At 38.7% G+C, this 23611-nt stretch overlaps 1 protein-coding gene across 1 annotated transcript in view; it reads right to left on the reverse strand.

The window, feature by feature from the left end:
- LOC136874104 (uncharacterized) overlaps positions 1-23611 on the reverse strand; it is a 52486-nt gene that overhangs the window by 14546 nt on the left and 14329 nt on the right. Inside the window, exon 3 of the mRNA XM_067147656.2 lies at positions 9096-9607. Coding sequence (XP_067003757.1) covers positions 9099-9607 — 509 coding nt within the window. The 3' untranslated portion in view covers positions 9096-9098. The remainder of the gene's footprint in view (positions 1-9095; positions 9608-23611) is intronic.

Here is a 23611-nt window from a genome sequence, read left to right on the forward strand (position 1 = left end):
TTTTTTTAAAAAAGAGAAGAGAAACTGATCTTGTTCTCAAACATAAAACATTAATTCAGAACAAAGAAAACCTTTGCCTGCAGTATCTGCTGGGTGGACCGAGTAGCTCAGTAGTTGCTGTTGCCGGTCCCAAGCCCAGAAAAAAGAGAAGGGTTGGCTTAAAGCCCTAAAATTACAGCCAGAAAATAAACATCTTCTGGAAATAAAGGGCACAACGGTTCCATATGTTCGTGGCGGTACCCCAACAGCGTCTGTTTCACATATTAGTGGCTGCTGAATAAATATCCTCTGTGGCTAACAACCGTAGTTGTACACCGGAGCTTGCTCCACTTAAGGTTGATAACCTTTGATAGTCAGATCTGGAAAAGTCCTCTACTAAAAGAATTCCACCGTCCAACCTCTTAAAGATGGAGAAGACAATATTGGATTAAGTGGGTAGCCGCCTAAAAGACAAGAATGAATTTGAACACTGAAAAATACATATATATAATCAAACGTACACTCAAACATAAGCATATTAGCTACATTGCAACGCACAATATAAACTCCTTACTGAAAACCAGAAAGCTCAAGAACTTCCCAGATGAATTAGATACGAAAAATATTCTTGTGGTAGGGCTCCAAGAAATGATAATTTTAACAGAAGATTAGTTTTAATCTCAAGGCTATAGAGTGTACAATGGGAAGCCAGGCCAAAGGGTCATGAAACATCGCCCCCAATTTGGTACAGGATTTATAGTAAATTTGAAAATAATAGATTCCGTAATTGATTTTAAAGCCATCTCACTGAGAATTGCAATTCTAATTTTACAAACCACAAACAAACTTTACACCATCATAAAAGCTCATGCCCCTACCACTGAAAAAAAATTTCCTAACAAAAACTCTGCAAGAAGTCAATTTCTTGAGTAAGGCAAAAAAGTATCGAGATGTAGTAGGAAAGTGGGCTCCTCATAAATACACTAACAGAAATGGCCAAAGACTCAGAAATTTGCAAAATCCATGGACTAATCTCAAAATCTACAGTTTTTAAAAAAAGAAAACCACACAAACTTAAAAACTTGGAAACATCCTGATTGGACAAAAGGAGAATGGCAGCTAGACCACATATGTATGGACAAATTCTTTCACAAGGAAATCCACAATGTCAAAGGGGAAAGGACACTGGTTCAGATATTTACTTAATTGTCTGACTCGTTGGCTGAATGGTCAGCGCACTGGCCTTCAGTTCAGAGGGTCCCAGGTTCGATTCCCGGCCGGGTCGGGGATTTTAACCTTCATTGGTTAATTCCAATGGCCCGGGGGCTGGGTGTTTGTGCTGTCCACAACATCCCTGCAACTCGCACACCACACGTAACACTATCCTCCACCACATTAACACGCAGTTACCTACACATGGAAGAAGCCGCCCACCCTCATAGGAGGGTCTGCCTTACAAGGGCTGCACTCTGCTATAAATAGCCACATAAAACTATTATTATTATTATTATTATTATTATTATTATTATTATTATTATTATTATTATTACTTAAGTAAAATCAAGATTAAATTTACTCTAAGAAAAAAAAAGACAAAATAGAGTTGGAGAGAAAAGGACATACGACCCTCATCAGTTAATCTAGAATGCCCAGTATCGGCAAAGAATAGGAACTACAAGACTGACAGATAATTTAGATGACCTAATACCAATTCTTAAACAGAATGCATGAAGAAAGACATCAAGCTTGGTTGAAATTTCAAGCCCACAAAACAGGAGAAAACACCATGAACCTCAAGAATGTCAGAAAAGAATTCACCCAAACGATTAGAAGAATTAAGAGAAAATTGAGGAAAATTATTGCAAAACCAATTCTAGAGATTACAAAGCCATTGGTAAACAATTGCAAAAATACAACCCCCCCACATTATTGTTGAAAAATAAAGATGGAAAAATAGTGCACAACAATAAGGAAAACACAGAAATCATGGCAGAAGCATTTAACAAGCTCTTGAACAGTGATGAACCTGAAAATCCCTTATTAATTGATACCCATACCCCGACAAGAACTAAACCAGAAAATACAAACCCACCTACAGCAAAAGAAGTTCAAACAGTGCTTAAGGAAATGAACTACAAAGCATGTGGAAAAGACCAGGTTTTTGCAGAGATGTGGAAAATATGCCGGCAGTGCAACTCAGACATCCCTCCATATGATATTACAGAAGATTTAGATATTACAAAAATTCCCAGAACAATGGACAATAGCTATAATTAATCCCATTCATAAGAAAGGTGAAAGAAGTAATCCAGACAACTATAGAGGTATTTCCCGGTCTAGAACGCCAAGAATAACGGCTGAGAGGATTTGCCGTGCTGACCACATGACACCTCGTAATCTGCAGGCCTTCAGGTTGAGCAGCAGTCGCTTGGTAGGCCAAGGCCCTTCAAGGGCTGTAGAGCCATAGGGTTTGGGTTTTTTAGAGGTATTTCCATACTTGACTGCACATATAAGATTTTCTCTAAGGTACTATATAATCGGATTAAGAACAACTTGATCAAGAGTTAGGTGAATACCAGGGAGGCTTCAGACCTTGGAGAAAATTGTTCTGAACAAATTATAACTCTGAAGCTACTCATGGCATATTACAGAAAACGAAACAAGCCCCTTTCAATAATGTTAGGCTCATTAGGTCAACAGAGGGATTAGTGAAGAAGTTGCTTTCAAGAATAATACGAGCCTCGGATGTAGGAATTCACGACAACTACATCAGTTTCGTGCGAATGACAGTTTACAGCCCGATGTTACACCAGCTACCCAAACCAAACGAAGACAAAGTATCACAGTGGGAACATTAAATATCGTGACATTGACAAAGAAAACTGAAGAGCTGGTCGACCTCATGGAAAGGAGGAAACTTCTGATCATGGGCCTGAGTGAAACAAAGTGGAAGAAAACTGAGAAAATGAATATCAGATTGGACTATAGTCACTACTTCACTACTGGTCTGGAAATGAAGTACTGTAGAGTCTAAGACTGGAGTAAGATTTTTAATATATAAAGACATAGATGCTTTTAGTGAAGTTGAGTTTCTTAGTGAAAGGAAAATTAAGTTATCTGTGAACTTAGGAGGGAAAAAGTACAACGTGATCCAAGTCTATGCTCCACAGGTAGGATGCTCGAAAGAGGAAAAGGCCAATTTCCTTAATAACTTGGAAGAACACACCGAGTATGACAATCTAATTGTAATGGGTGATTTTAATTCACAAGCTGGCTCACAACGAACAGCATATGAATCCACACTGGGCCTTCAGGAATGGGAAACAGAAATGAAGAGTGAGAATATATGCTAGATCTACGCATGAGAAACAACCTGATAGTGAGTAACTCTTGGTTCAAGAAAAGGGACTCCCATAAAAATCACAAGATATCGCTGGGATGATAAAATAGGTTCAGTAATAGATTATATTCTGATACATCAAAATGTATGGAAAAAATGTCAATGATGTCAAGGTCATTCCAAGTGAAGACCTTGGTGAAGACCACAGACTGTTGGTTGCAGTTATTGAAGAGAAAAGACCTCCCAAAGTCTGTAACAAAAAAGTCCCAAAAATAAAAACTTGGCGACTAACTGAGCCAAGTGTAAAGGAAGAATTCAGGGAAGGTGTCCTCAGGTTGTAGCGGAGAGAAGAACTGAAATTGGTAGGTGAAGAATGGGATACTCTAGAAAAGGTTGTGGTTGGTACAGTAGAAAAAGTATGTGGACAACAGAGTCAAATAAGAAAACCTAAAGAAACTGCCTGGTGGAATGATGATATTAAGAAGGCTATCAATGACAGAAACCATGCAAGGAGATCCTTATATCAAGCAAGAACATTGGGAGATCAACATGAAATAGAGGAGAAGCTGTCACTTTACAGAAAGAAAAAATTATAGGTCAAACAGTTGGTTGTTGTACAAACTACTCAAGGTGTCTTGGTTGTGCGCTCAATCTATTGTGTTAAGGAGAAGAGAGAATATCTGAAATATGATACAAATGCGTCCTTAAGGTTGATTTAACAACAAATCTTAATGTATATGTTTAGACTGTAGTTGACATTCCCTGGGTGAAATATTCAAAGTATCCCCAAGAATCTCAAAAATGTGTCACACTCATCACAATTTACTATGATAGTTATCACAAACACAAACCATAAAACATCTGTAATGAGAAAAAGGTCAATCATGAACCATGCAATACGGGCCTTAAAACCAGATCGCTGCTGTGCAAGCAATACCTCACATCACACAAAGCTTTTCCTATCCATTATTTTCCTTAAATGTTTGTTTTCATTTTCCTACGCCATCTGCAAAGGAAAATGAACCTTAGTGTACTGTACTGTAGGAATGCACATCTTCATGATGTATTTACACACTCCAACAGTATAATGCATTTAAGGTTTATTTTCCTTTACACATTAGCACAGGTAAATGAATATAACAAACATTGTTCTGATCGATTTCATATCCATGTGTAGCTGGGAGGTGTGACCAGTCTTAAGGAGGATAATGGACAGGAAGAACAGGAAGAGCATTGTGACATATGAGGTATTGATCTCGCAGCAACAAGACACAGAATACAAAAATGGGAAGTGGTTATTTGTTTTTACGTCCCACTAACTACTTTTATGGTTTTCAGAGGAGAAGCAGTTGGTCTGATGGTAGGTGCCAGAGTGATTATAAGTAAAGAAACACCGACTTTTTGAAGAAGATTTTTTTTTGCAAGTTGCTTTACGTCGCACCGACACAGGAAGGTCTTATGGCGACGATGGGACACGAAGGAACTAGGAGAGGGAAGGAAACCGTGGCTTTAATTAAGGTACAGCCCCAGCATTTTCCTGGTGTGAAAATGGGAAACCACGAAAAAAATCATCTTCAGGGCTGCCGACAGTGGGTTTTGAACCCACTATCTCCCGAATACTGGATACTGGCCGCAATTAAGCGACTGCAGCTATCAAGCTTGGTTTGAAGAAGATGAAAACACCTGAAACTACCATCCAGGCTATAGCAGACTCTGTGCTAGAACACTCTTTATCAATATCACCTGTACTCCGCAAGGTAACTGGGTAAAATGCTTGAAATTTCAATAAAGTAAAGGACAGGAAATCCAACAGATAACCCTCAAACTCAATACCAAATATGAACCTGCTAGCTAGAAAAATAGCAAAAAACATGTCATAATTAGTGTTTTGTGTTTATGAGGCTGATTGGTTTGAGTCCCAAAGAGGGGTGACTATATGTTGGATATTCTCTCTTAAGTTGCAACCATGTTGTTGAAAGCAAACTCTTGAATGCCTTAATATCACCAGATCGGAATCAAACAATGTGATGGCCCACCAATGTCCAAAGCCCCTAAAACTGATCAACAATAACCTTACACTGACTGACTACTGATATGAGTTCAGGTGTGCTTTGTATCTTCTGCACCTGCTCATCTCCACTAGATGGCATATTTTATGCAACAGGTAGTGTGGTAGGCTATATACAAACAATTTAGAATAACAACCTTCCCTCTCTAAGATCTTTAAACCTTTTTCCCCAATAAGACAAACTTTAGCAAGAGCTTTTCATTCTGCTTACATAACAGACACACACAGCCATTGGGTGTATTCTTCCTAATCTACTTACAGAGAAATCCAATGCACAAGATCAGTGGTCAAAGAACTATCAACATCCTATTTCTCTGCTCCTTTTTAAGACAGCAGATATCACAAATGCATCTACATCTTCCCCATGGAGGGGCAACATTCATCAATATCTGAATAAAAAGACAAACTGTTATGGCAAGACATGCACACTAACCCTAGAACCAACAAGCGTCGATTTGCCCATTTCTGTAGCAGCAGAGTCGACCCATCGACACATTTTTATTTCATTCAGTAGCACTGTTCTGCTAACAGATGGTATTACATGTCTTGTCTTGTGATCTCAGAAGCTTACATAATCCCCTTACTCATTTTCATCCATAGAAACAATCCCCTTATATAAGTTTCCTTGGAAACAAATGAGACTTGCTGCTATATGAACCAAAACATATCTTGCAATGGCGCTGTACTTGTTATCATTACTGCTCTTATTTTGAGGCTGTAATGATTTGTATTGGGGAATTAAAAATGCACATTTGATGTTATTGGATTTCTGTCTACATTATTTTAGTTTTGTTTGGCTTCCTTGTGCATAGTTGCTTTAAGAGGAGCAAGGTGTAGACAGGTCAGCATTTATGGGAAAACATATTTTTTGTTATTAACCGAATATCATTGCATGGACTTGCATATAATGTAGATACAGTAGAAGTCCGCTATAGCGAGTACGGCATATAACGATAACTCCGTTATAACGATCCCTTTTGCGCGTCCCTTCAAAATTCCTATATTAAACTGTGTATTATCCTTCGGTTACAACGAGAGCCCTTTCACTGACGCATCCGTTATTACGAGCGATTATGCGCGCTCGATATTTCCGCTGCCGATATTTATGCACCTAGTCATTATACTGCATTCGATCGATCATCTTCGACACCGTATCGTTTCTCGCTATGCCCACCAGCGAGCTCTCTCGTCGACATTCGAAGGCAATGCCGGAGTCGATTAGTAATACCCGTGGACTACTCTTCCGTAAGGAAAATGAAAGAGAACATGTTTTCGTAATAAATGCGTAGATAACGTGTCCGATGACCGTTGTTAACTCGTTAAAGATAATCGCTTAATTTTAATGCTAAATACCGAAATTAAGTAAGAATGAGATAGGCCTACACCGCAAGATATGGCAGAGTGCGTCATTGATTAGGAGGTTAGTTTATACTTTCTCGCGTCCGTTAAATTACGGAAAGGTTATTATCATGTAAACTTATAACGAGTAGGTTCTCTACTGGCGTTTGAAGTATATAATCATCACAGATATAGTACAGTTAAGGATAGGTGACGCTATTTGAATAACAAAATTGAAACGTTTGCCACAAAGTGCGATCGATCATCTTCGGTACGGTATAGTTTTCGCGCTAATTGCATTCGCGAGCGCTCTCTCAACATTCGAAAGCGATATTGGAGTCGATTAGTAATACCCGTCGACTGCTGTTCTCTAAAGAAAATTCGAAATGAAAGAGTATAACGTGTTTTAGTAATAAATGTATAAAACAACGTGGCCCATAGCAGCTGTTAACTGGTTAAAAATAAAGGCTGAAGTAAACGATCTCTTAATTTTAATGGTATACCGTATAGGATACTGAAATTAAGTAAGAATGTGGTACACCTCAAGATATGGCAAGGTGCATCACTGATTGCAGAGGATAGTTTATATTTTCTCGCGTCTAGTTAAATTTCCGAAAGCTATTCCCATGTCTTTTTTTTTCTATTTTCTTTACGTTGCACCGGCACAGATAGGTCTTATGGCGACGATGGGATAGGAAAGGGCTAGGAATGGGAAGGAAACGGCCGTGGCCTTAATTAAGGTACAGCTCCAGCATTTGCCTGGTGTGAAAATAGGAAACCACGGAAAACCATCTTCAGGGCTGCCGACAGTGGAATTCGAACCCACTATCTCCCTGATGCAAGCTCACAGCTGCGCGCTCCTAACCGCACGGCCAACTCGCCCGGTATGTCAATTTTTAACGAGGAGGTTATCATTTCTCTACATGCGTTTCAAATAGGTTTTCATGATAGGTACATATACGGTTAGGTTAGGTGAAGCCGTTTGAAGAAGAAAACTGAAATGTTTGCCACAGAAGTCTCTGGAGTGATACCGTATTTCTCCGAATCCAAGACGACGTTTTTTTCTCAGAATCCCATGTGAAATACAAGGGTCGTTTTGCATTCGCGGTCTGATAGTAATGAACACCACTGGCAATTGCCGCAGTAACTACGCTGTTTTTCACACCGCCGCGCGCGCAGACAAAACTCGATGACAATAAACGACCGCCTCTTTAACATACATCGCTAGCCGCGGCGACCGGTTGTACAGTGCCTGTGTGTAACGTCACTGGATCTCGGGAAATAGTGAAGAAAGAATGACATTCTATTATCCTCTACAAAAACGTTTCTTAAATTTGCAGAATGGCATCAAAACATGCGAGCCTTCGATTTCTTAGAAAGGCCACGGCTACTCAGTACCAAAGTTAGCCTATTTCGCGTCTGCTGTACCTGGCGCTTAGTAAAATTAAGTTTTATAGACAGCAGGAATATTTTCGTGATGGATCGTCGTATTGTAAAGATACGTGGAACAGGTATTGCCGGCAAATTTTCAACGGCTTCTCGTCGATGTGATGATGCCAATTTTAAGTTAATGGCTATTAAACACTCGGAAATGTATAATAATTGTGCAGCCACAAGAAAATACGGCATATGACTAACTGAAGCCAATATCCGGCGTTACCGTGAAGACAAAGATAGCTTAAAAATGCGTACTGCACAAAAAATGCATTCAGTGGCCCACAACAAGGACGCTTTAAAGAAGCCGAAGATGAAATTGTGAGGTATGTGCACAAAAATGCAAGGGCGGAATTGCCATACCGCCGCGCAATAAACTCGTTCGTTGACTTTCAAAGTCCGCGATTAAGACCTATACATCGCTAGCCGCTGAAGTTGGCCGAATCCGGCATACTGATTTTAATGTGATTGGGGGTTTTCCCGATTTTTACAAAAAATCGGATATGACAATCCGCTATACCGAGTAAATTTTTCGCCGTTGTGAATTCTCGCTATAACGGACTTCTACTGTATATGGACAGCAATTTGCATATCTTGGATTTTGCGTTTCATGTTTCATCTTGTATTCTATGTTGTTAGAATTTTGATACTGCTTATGAACTAATCATTCTATTATTTTTAAGCATCGATTCCTTTTTTTTTTCTTTATCAAGCATCACCGAAAAGTTAATGTCACCATCTGAACATGCAGTTTAACTTTTTAACAATATGCAATAGTGACATGGAACATTGTTCACATAAGGATGAAAATAATAATCCACTTGGTAGGTAAATATCACACGGAGTGGCTACTGGTACAGAATTTAACATTACTGGTTCTAGGGTTAATACAGTACAAAAGAATTTAAATCACGTTTGTTCTACAATACATCTTACCTTCTACTCTGAACGAGGCAATCTTGATACCCGGCCAGCGAGATTTAGCCATGCCTTCCGTCCAAAATAAATGGATGTTGCTACAGCAACGAGAGAGATGCCTGCAGCGACATATACAGGCCTCTTCCTTTCTACTACTTGCATTTCCTCCCTTGTTTCGTTTTGGCTCCTGACCTCTACTCTATCAGCCTCAGCGAGTTCATCAAGCACAGGAGCACTTCGCCTTGCACGAGTTCTAAGTGTTCTTGTAGGTTTATCTTCCTCGTCCTCTTCATCTGAATGAAATTTTATACTCCGTGATTGTGTTTCATCCTCACCTCCTTCCAATCTCATTCTTTTCTTCATTATAGGAATAAAAGCTTCCTGGGCAAAGTAAGCAGCAACTGTTAAAGCTCCTATTGACATCATTGCTGAAAGAAGGGCTGTGACTTTACCCTGAGCTTTAAGGGAGAAGCCACTCATACCTACAGAGAACTCGAATGAATCTCTATTTTCTGACATCTTGGGTGGACCTAGAAAAGATACAAAAAAGGCTTTAATGACACATTATTAGTATGTCCAACAGCTGCATCAGGAGTATGCTGAATAATTAAGAAAAAAAGGTTCAATGGATTTCTTCATAGTAAAAATGAACGCTGTCAATATCTGATCTAGCTTTTGGGGAAGAATAGAGATAATAGAGCACAGCCCAAACAAAGAAAAATGCAATCCCTTGAGCTATACCGATGAACACTGAACAATCAACAAGGAGTCAGTCACGCTGGAGATACCAGTGAAATAAGGAACTTAAGCCCATTTTTAAACTTCAAAACAAACAGTTATGAGAAAGTTCAAAGAAAAATGCATCAACTCATACCTAATAAAACTGAACAGTGTGATAATATGTGCTTAACATCCCTAAGTGCATTTTAAAGAACAAATTAGAAATGTTTATTTCAATTAATCTCTGTTATTATCTCATAGTAAATTATTTTAAAATAGAAAAATAGAAGTGACAAGTAATATGAATATGTATCAGACTGCCTTCCCTCCTGATGTCCAGAAGAGCATAAATATGATGATGATGTTTGTTGTTTAAAGGGGCCGAACAGCAAGGTCATTGGCCCCTAATGGTACGAAGTGAACGAAATGAAAATTAAAACTTCAAAATGTATCCACTGACTAGAATCTAAAACGAATGATCACGAAAAAATGATTGTGAAACAAAACAATCAGTGGATCCAATTCACAGTGCCTTCATTATTGGGATGATACTCAACGGGGTCCAAAAATCCAGGTCACCGACACCTCATAATGGTACTAATTGCTGGTAAAGCAGAACCATGGTGCTCCTCCTATAGCGGTAACTAATCACTGGTAACGTAGAGTCGTGGTGTTTCTAATCACAGGTAATGTAGACCCATGGTATGTCACACACAATGGCACCACTCACAGGTAACACAAACCTATGGTGTTTTGCACATACGGGTACTACTCACAAGCAACGCAGACCCGTGGTGTTTCTCAAATAATAGGACTAATCACAGGTGCCAGTGTTCCCATGGTGTTCGTCACTTAGTGGAACTAATCACAGGCCACGTATACTCATGGTGTTGCTCACACAGTGGTAGTGATCATAGCAATGCATATGCACGGTGTATCATACATTATGGCAATGCCCACAGGCAACACAAAAACATGGTGTTCCTCATATAATGGTACTACTACTCTCAGGCAATACAGACCCATACTTTTACTCACATAGTGGTACTAATCACGGGCACCAGCTAAACCCATGGTGTTCCTCAAAGTTGTACTACTCATAGGCAGCGTAGACCCAGTCTGAACACAATGGATCCGACCGGTGGAATTCACACGATGACCATTATCACAAACAACGCCCAGACCCACAGTGTTTTTCGCATAATGGTACTGATCCTATAAAATACAGACCCATGGTTTCCCTCGCAAGGTGGTACTAGTCGCAAGTAATGTCGACCCGTGGTGTTCCGCGTGTAATGGTACTAATTACAAGTATTCTCATGGTTCGAATGTCATCATCCCTTGGTCACCCCTTTTAGTCACCTCTTACGACAGGCAGGGGATACCGTCAGTGTACTCTTCGTCTGTGTTCCCCACCCACAATGGGTAAGCATAAGAAAGCTCTTCAGGAAGTGAAAATGAAATGGCGTAGGGCTTTTAGTGCCGGAAGTGTCCGAGGACAAGTTCGGCTCGCCAAATGCAGGTCTTTTGATTTGACTCCCGTAGGCGACCTGCGCGTCATGATGAGGATGAAATGATGATGAAGACGACACATACACCCAGCCCCCGTGCCAGCAAAATTAACCAATTATGGTTAAAATTCCCGACCCTGCCGGGAATTGAACCCGGAACCCCTGTGACCAAAGGCCAGCACGCTAACCATTTAGCCACTGAGCCGGACAGCTCATCAGGGACCAAGAAGAAATGAAGAACTGGGGTTGAAGAAGAGACTGCAGTGTACGAAAATGTGGATATTATTTTGTTTTTTAATGTTTGTCTTTCTTTTGACCTTTCTGTTGTTCCCCTCTTCACACATTGACCAGTCTATGTTTATTCAACAAATGTGTTCCTATATTTCTATGCAAGACTTCATTTGTCACTTGCTTGCTCCTTTCTATTATATTTATTGATGCTTTAATCTCCTTTTCTCTTTCTGTGCGAGTCCTGTGTTCTAATATTTGACCATCTGCATTCATCTCCATCTTTGTATCTTTCCTTTATCAGTTTTCATCCAGCTTTCTTCCTATCCTCTAACAATTCCGAGATGAAGAAGTCCCCTCAATGAGTGTTGATGAAGCTGGGAAGCCAAAATGAGCTCGCCAGGTGCTGAGAAAAAATGGATGTAGAATGTGTGAATTCAGCACTGTACAAGATGCAGAGATTGTCCTAGTGGTGTTTTCATATTTATCCTTGTTTCCTCTTTCTGTGCTTCCCTCTCCTCATACTATTATGTGTTAGTATCTTCCTTAATATGACTCAATATGCCAGGAAATTACCCACATTTATCCCGGTAATGCTGAGAAACTCAGCCTTAGTATGCTAAATGAAGAATATCCTGAAGATCTGTGGTTAAGAGTCTTCACATACGACTCACAAATAAATGACACAGGAGCAGCGCTGGAGTTTTCTGCCATTTCTTTTCACAATATGCTCCAGTACGCAGATATCATAACTTTGATAGGGAAATAGAAGTCATCTATCTTGCCCTACAAAATCTTATATATAGAGTTAATTCATTTGAAAAAGCAGTCCTACTCACAAGATTCACCCCTGCCATACAAGCAGTATCCTCAAATACCAAACCCCATTCATCAAGAATTCATGACAAACATCTACCAACAAAATTAAAAACTTTAAAGAGAAACATCACTTTACAATGGATCCCCGCACATGGAGTAGAAGGCAATGAACTGGCAGACAAACTAGCAAGGAAATTGCATTAGTACCTACATGAGAACAAAACCTCTGGCAGCAACTCAATCAAGAAGATAATCACAAATAAAAACCTGGAAAATTGGAAGAAAGAAACTACCCAACTTACTACAATGAAGAAATGAAAAAAAAAAAAAAAATGACCTATGGGACAAAAATAAAAAGCAAGTCGAGGAAAGAAGCACTGACGATCTTCAGATTGGAAGCACTACATGACTGCTTAGCTGCACATCTAGCTAAAATCAAAATATACCCAATGGAAAAGTGTACCATCTGCAAAATTACCGGATCAGTGATGGACTCTAAACACCTACTTCAGTACACAGGACTCAAACCAATCCAACAAAAATAAGGAAATTTACCAGCCCTATACTGGACTGTCAGGAATAAAATGAAACAAGACTGTTCCCTAATACATATGAGTATTATTTGTATATTACTGTTGTTTACAGATATCAATTTTAAATTGGAGTTACTTCCCAAATAAAGCCATAGGTTACAACAACAATTTACCCACATTTAAGCTCTTAACAAGGAACGGCATGTACCGGAGAACTATGTATCTTATGTAAACCTTGCATACATGTTAAATGGGCCAATAATAACACAATGGCAAAAGCCTTTCTTCTAGAAATTAACTCATACGATCTACAGAAAGCGTTAAAGTTTGCACAACTGAATTGACGCACTTGGCTACGCAGGACTGAGGCGCGTGCTGGGTTCACTCATCCGTTAAGGCTCTGTCAAACAGGAAGCAGGCTGCCCATGTGAACCAGCCCGCCCGACCGCTGCGAACTCAGTATCATGTAATATAGGAAGTCATCCGGACTACAAGGATGTAGTGAAGAAAGCAGAAGCATGGAGAGTGATTGGGGAGACACTACATCAAAGCAGCAAGTTACAGTACTATTATATTTTTATTCATAAATTAAAGATTGAAACAAAAATAAATGAAATGGAAGTGTGATCAAGTGATAACTGCAATAATATTATAGGTATAATAAGCAACAAAGAGTTAATAGTATAGTACAACATTATAATATAGATTATACAAGTACCGTATAATAATGAATATATAACATATACAAATTGTTTGACATCATGATTCAAGATCGATCGTTGAAGTACTGAGCGAAATGGTTTCGTACTGCATGGGCAGCATCACATGATCTTTCTCTCAATCAATTAGTAGCTGAGAAAGCATTGATGGACTGTTACGAGTTGTCTTCTGCTAATAATTCTCCCTCATCAGTAGTGAGATTCTCTGTGTTACTACCTCGAATAAAATTGTGAAGGCAACAAGCAGCTTTAACAATGTGTACAGCAGTATCACACAGAATAGGGCTAAAAAACACACGCCACTTTGAGCTAAAATGCCGAGTGCATTTTCAACGACGCGCCGTACTCTGCAAAGTCGTTTATTGTACATACATACATACATACATATATACATACATTCATTATCATTATAGACTGTTATGCCTTTCAGCGTTCAGTCTGCAAGCCTCTGTGAATTTACTAAACGTCGCCACAATCCTCGATTTGCAACTAGTGTTGTGGCCTCATTTAGTTCTATACCTCTTATCTTTAAATCGTTAGAAACCGAGTCTAACCATCGTCGTCTTGGTCTCCCTCTACTTCTCTTATCCTCCATAGCACAGTCCATTATTCTCCTAGGTAACCTATCCTCCTCCCTTCGCCTCACATGACCCCACCACCGAAGCCAGTTTATGCGTTCAGCTTCATCCATCGAGTTCATTCCTAAATTAGCCTTTATCTCCTCATTCCAAATACCCTCCTGCCATTGTTTCCACCTGTTTGTACCAGCAATCATTCTTGCTACTTTCATGTCTGTTACTTCTAACTTATGAATAAGATATCCTGAGCCCACCCAGCTTTTGCTCCCGTAAAGCAAAGTTGGCCTGAAAACAGACCGATGTAAAGATAGTTTCACCTGGGAGCTTACTTCCTTCTTACAGAATACTGCTGATCGCAACCGTGAGCTCACTGCATTAGCTTTACTACACCTTGATTCAATCTCACTTACTATATTACCATCCTGGGAGAACACACAACCTAAGTATTTGAAATTATCGACCTGTTGTAGCTTTGTACCACCAATCTGACATTCAATTTTGTTGAATTTCTTATCTACTGACATTAATTTAGTCTTCAAGAGGCTAATTTTCATACCATACTCATTGCACCTATTTTCAAGATCCAAGATATTAGACTGCAGGCTTTTGGCACAGTCTGCCATTAAGACCAAGTCGTCAGCATAGGCCAAACTGCTTACTACATTTCCACCTAACTGAATCCCTCCCTGCCATTTTATACCTTTCAGCAGATGATCCATGTAAACTACGAAGAGCAAAGGTGAAAGATTGTACCTTCTTTTCTATAAATCCTTGACGACTACTTTTCTTGGAAAAGGACGCATTAAATATGTATGTAACTTGAACCCTTCATCATCTACAAACACATGAGGGATGGGGGTATCTGTCCCAGGGAATGGCTTTGGAGGCAAAATTGTTTTGTTAGCATCAAAATCGCAATAGGAGGAATTCTCAAAGATAGCACTATCGCTATGCCGCCCATAACTACCTATATCAACAACAATGAACTTGTAGTAAGAATCAACTATGGCCAAGAGAACAATAGAATAATAGTTTTTGTTGCAAAAATAACTTGATCCTCTGTTATTAGGTTTTTAATTTCCACGTGTTTCCCATCTATGCCCCCGATGCAGTTGAGAAAGTTCCATCGTTCTCTAAACCCAACTTTGGACTTCCTCCAAATCTCCTCCGTTGGAATGGGTAAGTACAGTGGTTGTAGAACATTCCAGACCTCCATACATACTTCTTTATTTATGCTTGAAACAGTGGTGCGTCCAACACGGAACGAGAAAGCGATAGTGTGATGGAAATCTCCTGTTGCCAAATACCTGTAACAAGGAATACAACATTGAATAATTCCATAAATAAACAAAAATTAAAAGCTATTATTGTGACAAATTATTTTAACATTATTTTAATAATGATATACCTAAACAGTAATTGAAATAGTGGTATTTGTAACAATTATTTGTATTCATTTCTCACTTATATTTAACTTGACTAATTTCTTCTAAAATTGCTGTTTTATTGTTTTCTATAGGTGACGCTGTGAGGCAGAAATGGAAGAATTTTAGGGATTCATATCTGAAGTACCTCAAGTTCTCAAAGGGCGTTACTGGTTCGGCAAAGAAATACAAACATTGGACCTGGGATAAAAATTTGCATTTCCTTCAAGATACAATCTCTCCGCAGCCAACTGTGTCAAATGTACCACAGACAGGTGCGACGGATATTATTCAGGAGGATGAGGATAGCAACAAAGATGCCTGCATAACCAACGGATCCCCAACAAAGCCACCGCCTCCGAAAAAAAAAAAGGCAAATGACGTCAGCATGGATGTTCATACGTTTTTACAGCATCTAGAGAGCAAAAAGGACAAAAAGCCTAAAAATTGTCTTGACCGTATTGATCACCTATTTTAGAGCTATGCTGAGACTTTTAAGAAGTTTTCACCTAGAACACAAGCTGTTTTAAAAATGAAAATGGCCCAACTTCGCGATATGGATGCTTAGACTCCATCCCCATCCCCAAGTTGCTCATTGTGGCAAACCACTGCCAGTAATGATAATTTCCCTGAAGAAAGACTGACTTACATTGATCTGAACGATACAAACCGGTCATCACTTGGATTCAGTGTACCCTCAGCTGATTTGGCAAAAGGGTGGTATGAAACGTTCACAGGAGACATGCAGGAGTAGCAGGGACCTTCAGGGCTTAAATTTAATCTGTTGTATTGTGTTGTATTGTGAAACATGAGTAAGCAAAAATAAAAAACAAATTAATTAAAATACACTTTACTTACCTCAGGCATATTGCTAGTCTTTCCTTCGTCCCAATGGGTTTCCTCCAGTTAGACATCAGTTTTGCTATTTTAGGTTCAAGGAGAGTATGTAAGTTGTCAAATTGTTCTACAGTCATTCCAAAATATATGAAGAAACAGTCTGGAAATGACCTCCACTCGCAGCATAGTTTGTGATACTCGCTGAACTCTTCTCTTTTTTCATTAATATCATGCACCAATTTTCTTGTCCGTCTTTCTTGACTCAAAGTGAAAAGAAGAAGCAATTCTTCTTTGTCAGAGGAACTGCTGGACATGTCTAATATCACGATCAGAAAACACTGTAATACGCACTTGATCGCAATTGCTTTCACACTGGTTCGCCTTGACTTGTCGCATTTTATTTGACCATCCTAGCCCGCGACGGACTGCAGTCAGTCCGTTCGCGCGGGCAGTCCGCTTTCTGTTTGACAGAGCCTTTAATAATTGCGTAGCATGTCCCAAAAATTATGTAGCGGCATTAAGATAATTTAATTGCTGCACTGATTGTGTGTCAATAAAGGCAACAGAATACGATTGTTATAGTGAAAATAAAGGCTATTCAGCATAACAAAAGACGTTAAACACAAAAGCTAGGTACTCCTTATAGTTTCTGCAACAATGATGCTCATGGTAGAAATGCTGAAGACACAAAGTGGTTCTACACCAACCACACCTAATGAAGCAAGGATAAGGGCTTAATATCATATGTTCCACATTTTTCTTCAAACGCAAAAATAACTTTGCCTATGTTGATTACCATTATACAAACAATCACTTGCCCCATATGACGACTGTAAGCATATGTCAGCGTGGCCTCAAATCAGCTGCTGGACAGTGCGAGTCGTGAGTAGGGTATAGAGTAGCGGCCTGCGTAGCTGAGCGCACTAATTCAAACATACAAACTTTAATGCTTTCTGTAGGTCACACGAGTTAATTTCCAAAATAAGTACTTTGGCAATTGTGTTATTCTTGGCTCATTTAATGTGTGTGCAAAATTTACATAAGATCGGCGATTCCCCGGTACGCACACTTCCCTTGTTAGACAGCAATAAAGTTCTTTCCATTCAATTATGGTACACAAGATGACCCCCTAACCATCTGTGCTACTTGCCTGGTAATAACAAAATTATTGCTAACAAATGTTTAATTCTATGGCTGATAAGATGTTAAGACCCCAATTACAATGACATTCATCCGAACTTTTTTAAATCCCATTTTTTATTTTAGCATTTCAATTAAATATCTTTTCACCCATCTCAAACCTGAGGAAACTTCATATATGATACCTTCAGAACTTATCCATATTTACATAATTTTCATATTGGTAGCCCTTGAGATTGAACATTAAATTCAACTGTGAAACCCAACCTCAAATAAACAAGTAAAATAAGAATTTGATAAGGAAAATTTATATTTTAAATGTATATTTTGTAGTTTTTGAAAAATGAGGAAATACAGTAATTATCATTCCAAAAGCTGTTGTTACATCTGATGGTCAAGTAGGCATCAACTGAAGTCTCTCATAGTGCATTGGCACTGCCCGTGGCTACAATTAGCCTACGCAGTGGCCTCCACGGTATGCGCTAACCAGTGTCTTGGTAGGTGTGCTAGGTACCAACTGATGAGCCCAGTCTAGCACACACAGGCAAAATGCTGGCAACCAGGAATGAGTTAGCTGGAAAATTTATAATGTCCAATAACGGACCTTTTATATTGGTATTAAGTGTAACTTAAATCAACACCAAGAGCTTCCTTTTTATTTCAAGACGATTGTCATTTAAATTGTAATTAGCCTACAACTATGGCAAATATCACAATCTTTAATTTCAATTTTACGTAATATAACTTTGTTTAGTATCCTATACAGTCAATTATTTCATAGTAAAGCAAGGTATTCCAAATAAAAGGTCGGAATCAAACCATCACATCTTTTTTCCAAAATCCTGTATAATGGTATGCTGACCAAAAAAGCATATTACCTCACACCCTGGGAAATATAAGAGTCATGCTCTATCAAATCGCTACTGCTACTAGTAATTGGCACCAATTAACTATTAAAAGAGTGGAAGGTCAGTTGAATGTATGATGATCCGATTGATAACAGTAATAAGAGCATATTCAATGGTAAATAATAATAATAATAATAATAATAATAATAATAATAATAATAATAATAATAATAATAATAATAATATCACCATCATCATCATCATCATCATCATAAAGTAGTCAAGGGTCAGGATAGCCATGAAGTGATACCCCACAGGGGAGCACACAAAGTAAGTGAACAGGATGAGCAAAGGGCAATCACAATATGAAATATTTGATTACTGTTTGCATGGAAGAGCTATACCATATGAATGGAGAGTTGCTATAGTAGTCCCAGTGTACAAAAGAAAGGGTGATGAACATAATGAAAAATTACAGGCCAGTCAGCTTGACATGTAAGCTCTGAGAAAACATTCTCTCTGATTATATTAAACACGATAGTGAAATTATCAACTGGTTTGATAGAAGGCAGTTTGGATTTAGGAAAGATTACTACAGGGAGGCCCAACTTGCAGAATTCCTGCAAGACATGGCAGATATTTTAGATTCAGGAGGTGAAATAGACTATGTCGCCATTAACCTATGCCGATCAGTACTGATTGATTGATTTATTTAGGGCAGTCGCCTAGATGGCAGATTCCCTATCTGTTGTTTTCCTAGCCTTTTCTTAAATAATTCCGAAGACTGGAAATTTATTGAACATCTCCCTTAGTAAATTATTCCAATCCCCACATCCTGTTCTTACTAATGGATATTTGCTGCAATTGTCCTCCTGAATTCCAACTCTTATCTTCATATTGTATTCTTTCCTACTTTCAAAGATACCACTCAAACTTATTCGTCTACTGATGTCATTCCACGCCATCTCTCCTCTGACAGCTAGGAATATACCACTTATTACATGTAATGAACTTCATGGTGGTCCATATTGAAAATTGTATATTATCTTACAATAATTAAATTTATTAAAATGGTCAACGTATTCAATACAATACACTCATAAGAATGTTTATAACTTACACACTCAAACTGTATTGAATAGGTTGACCATCTTAATAAACTTAATTGTTTTAAGATAACATACCACTTAGCCGAGCAGCTCATCTCCTTTCTCCCAATTCTTCCCAGCTCAAACTTTGGAACATTTTTGTAATGCTACTCTTTTGTCGGAAAACAGCCAGAACAAATCAAGCAGCTTTTCTTTGGATTTTTTCCAGTTCTTGAATTAAGTAATCCTGGTGAGTGCCCCATACACTGGATCCATACTCTAATTGGGATCTTACCAGAGACTTAAATGCTCTCTCCTTTACATCCTTACTCAACCTCTAATAACAGAACGGTAGATTCACGAGTTTACTGTAATGAAATTTTGCACCTATTCATTGAAAAAGTGATATATTTGAGAAACGCAATTTTGCAAGGGCTCTGGCTACCATGCAATCCTGAATTTGTCACCTCTTCATTTTTTTTTCTCTTCTTTGGTGCTGCCAAGTCCTCAATTTATCAGTTTACTCCCAGAACAATTGAAGAATTAAAAGTAGCCATAACAAATTTTGTGAACTTTGTGCATAGTGAAACATTTGTGAAAGCTTTTGAAAAGGTCCAAACGCATTGCTCCATGCTTGGAACTTCATGAAAAAAATTTTCAACATCTGTTGTGAATTTGATAAGTGTAAAACTATCATTAGGCTTACAATTCACTCCTCTTCAAGTTGCTTTGTTATTGGCTTTGTTAACAGTCCATATTTGAGTAATATGTTATTAAAAAACCGTTGAGCTTTTACTCTCTCAATTCATTGTGTTGCGCAATCTGTCCACTTGCAGCTGATCATGAGCAGACACTTCTGCCATCTGGACTGTGCACTTGGAGAAGCCGCAGCTGCACTACTTGCTCCGTAGACTCATTTCTAAAGCACTGTATGTTCTGGGCTTTCAATGGGGAGATGGCGTGGAATGACATCAGTAGACGAATAAGCTTGAGTGGAAGTCATTGAAACTAGAAAAATATCATAATTAGAAGTTGGAATTCAATTCACAAATTACTGGGCCAATATTTTTTAACAGCAAGGTAGATACAAAAGTTTACTGTAATGAAATCTTGAGCCTGTTCATTGCAGAGTGAGGCAAGTAATCATTCATAGGAAGAGGAATTAAGGTTAGGAGTAACTTACCAAGAAATAGGTTTGATAAATTTAGAACTTCTTTGAATTTTTTATGACAAGACTAGGTCAGCATCTGATAGGAAATCTGCCACCTGGGCAACAGCGTTAAATGCAGATCAGTGGTAAATGAATGAATGACGTGCACAGTTAAACTAGGTGTAAATGGATACAATCTTTCCAAACTCCAGTTTTAAAATTATTCTTCGGCTTTCAGGTTCTTCCTTAAAAACGTTATCTGCTCTGGATTATAATAAATCAAACTATAAAGTTAACTAGATGTGTACAATTTTTTGAAGTGGTTTAATGTCGCACTAACACAAACGTCTTCAGCAACGGAAGGATGGGAAAGGGCTAGAATTGGAAGGGAGTGGTCGTAGCCTTAATTAAGGTACAGATACAGCATTTGTCTGGTGTGAAAATGGTAAACCATGGAAAATCATCTTCAGGGCTGTAGATGGTGAGATCCAAATCTCCCAAATGCAAGCTCACAGCTACGCAACCCTAACCGCACAGCCAAATTGCTCCATCCTTTTGTGTTTGTCCTCTATTCTTAGTCTTTTACCACTTGTAATAATCTTATGTTTCTTCCCTTTCCCTGCATTTATCCAGTTTTCTTCTTATTCTATACTTTCTGCATCAAGACTGAAGGTCTGTTGTTTACACGGTCCTAACAGCTAGGTCATCGGCCCGTAATGGTACAAGATGAACAAAACAAAAATTAAAACTTCCAAATTTATCCACAGACAGAATCTAAAGTGAATGATTATGAAAAAATTGATTGTGAAACAAAACAATCAGGGGCTCAAATTCACAATGACTTCATTACTAGGATGATACTCGTAACCAAAAGGGATCCAAATTCCAGGTCACTGGCCCCTCATAATGGTGCTAATCTCTGGTAAAGCAGAACCATGGTGTTCCTCCTATGGTACTAATCAAAGGTAATGTACACCCATGGTATGTCACATACAATGGCACCCCTCACAGGTGTAACAAACCTATGGTATTTGGCACATAAGGATGCTACTCACAGGTAACGCAGACCCGTGGTGGTCCTCACACAGGGGGACTATTCATGGGTGCCGGTATTCCTATGGTGTTCCTCACTTAGTGCAACTAATCACAGGCCATCTATACTCATGGTGTTGCTCACATAGTGGTACTAATCATAGGCAATGCTGACCCACAGTGTATCATACATTATGGCAACGTCCACAGGCAACACAAACCCATGGTGTTTCTCACTTAGTGGCACTAATCACAGGCAATGTAGACCTGGTGTTTCTCTAAAGTGGTACTACTTACAGGTAACGCAGACCTATTCGGAACAGTTGAACTGACAGGTGGAATACACACAATGACCATCATCACAAACAATGGCCAGACCCATATTGTTTCTCGCATAATATTACTGCTCATTTCTAACGTAGACCCATGGTGTTCCTCACAAGACAGTACTAGTCGCAAGTAACATCGACCCATGGTATTCCACACATAAGGGTCCTAATCAACAATTATTCTCATGGTTCTAATTTCATCATTCCTTAGTCGCCACTTTCCGTCGCCTCTTATGAAAGGCAGGGGATACTGTGGATGTATTTTTCGTCTGTGTCCCCCTCCCACAGGGGGATGATGAAGCTGGAATCCAAAAATGAGCTCGTTTGGGGCTTAGAAGAGAGGGATGTAGAAAACGAGTAGAAAAACTTGGACAGATTAGGAAAGAACTTATTTAATTCAAAGACTGCAGAGAATGAAGATGTGGAGACTGCCCTTGTCTCTCTCTCTCTCTCTCTCTTTTTTTTTTTTTTTTTTTTTTTTTTTTTTTTTTTTTTTTTTTTTTTTTCTGCCGGCACACTGACCTGCCATTATGTTTGCCTTATTGTGTGTTCCTTTTCTTCTTTATATCACTCTAGATTAGATAATACTAATTATTCCTATAAGGGTACTTTGCAATTACTGGCCATTCTAAGGTAATGGTGAGTAGATTCATTACAGAAAATATAAAACTGATTTTCCACCAAGATAAAAGGATTAATTTCACAAGTTTCACAGAAGTAATAGCATCAAACTAACTGACAGAATAGAAAGGGTTTAAAGGGACATCAAATCTGCTTAACAACTCCTACATAATTACGAGTACTTTGGCTAATCAGGTAGTTTACCCATCCATAACGGGAAAAAGAAATTTAGCCTGTATCATTTAAATCACTTTTTTCCTAAGCTTAAGAAGAAGACAAAATGTACGTTCCTAATTTTTCCAATGTAATGGTACCTGAGTGAAATAATAATAATAATAATAATAATAATAATAATAATGAAAATCCACAGCCTGTTTCCAGTCACTGGACCGGGTCAGGAATGGAATGAATGAAACCCCTATCTAGCGGCGAGGATAGGAACTGTGCCGCCTGCCGAAACCTATCGCACTCCTCTGGGGCAATGATTGATGAATGACAGATGAAATGAAATTATATTGGAGTGTGTTGCAGGAATGAAATATGACAGGGAAAACTGGAGTACCCAGAGAAAAACCTGTCCCAACTCTGCTTTGTCCAGCACAAATTTCACATGGAGTGACTGGGATTTGAACCACGGAACCCAGCGGTGAGAGGCCGGCACGCTGCCGCCTAAGCATGGAGGATCTCTAATAATAATAATAATAATAATAATAATAATAATAATAATAATAATAATAATAATAATAATAATAATAATAATAGATTTTCATCCCACTAACTACTTTTACCGTTTTTGGAGATATCGAGGTACCAGAATTTTGTCTCGCACAAATTCTTTTACATGCTGCTAAATCTACAGACACAAGGCTGATATATCTGAACACCTTCACAAAGCTTCAAAGTAGGGTGTTTTTTTTTACAATGTGCTTTATGTTGCACCGACACAGATAGGTCTTT

This window comes from Anabrus simplex, chromosome 5, assembly GCF_040414725.1.
Source record: "Anabrus simplex isolate iqAnaSimp1 chromosome 5, ASM4041472v1, whole genome shotgun sequence".
Lineage (NCBI taxonomy): Eukaryota > Metazoa > Arthropoda > Insecta > Orthoptera > Tettigoniidae > Anabrus > Anabrus simplex.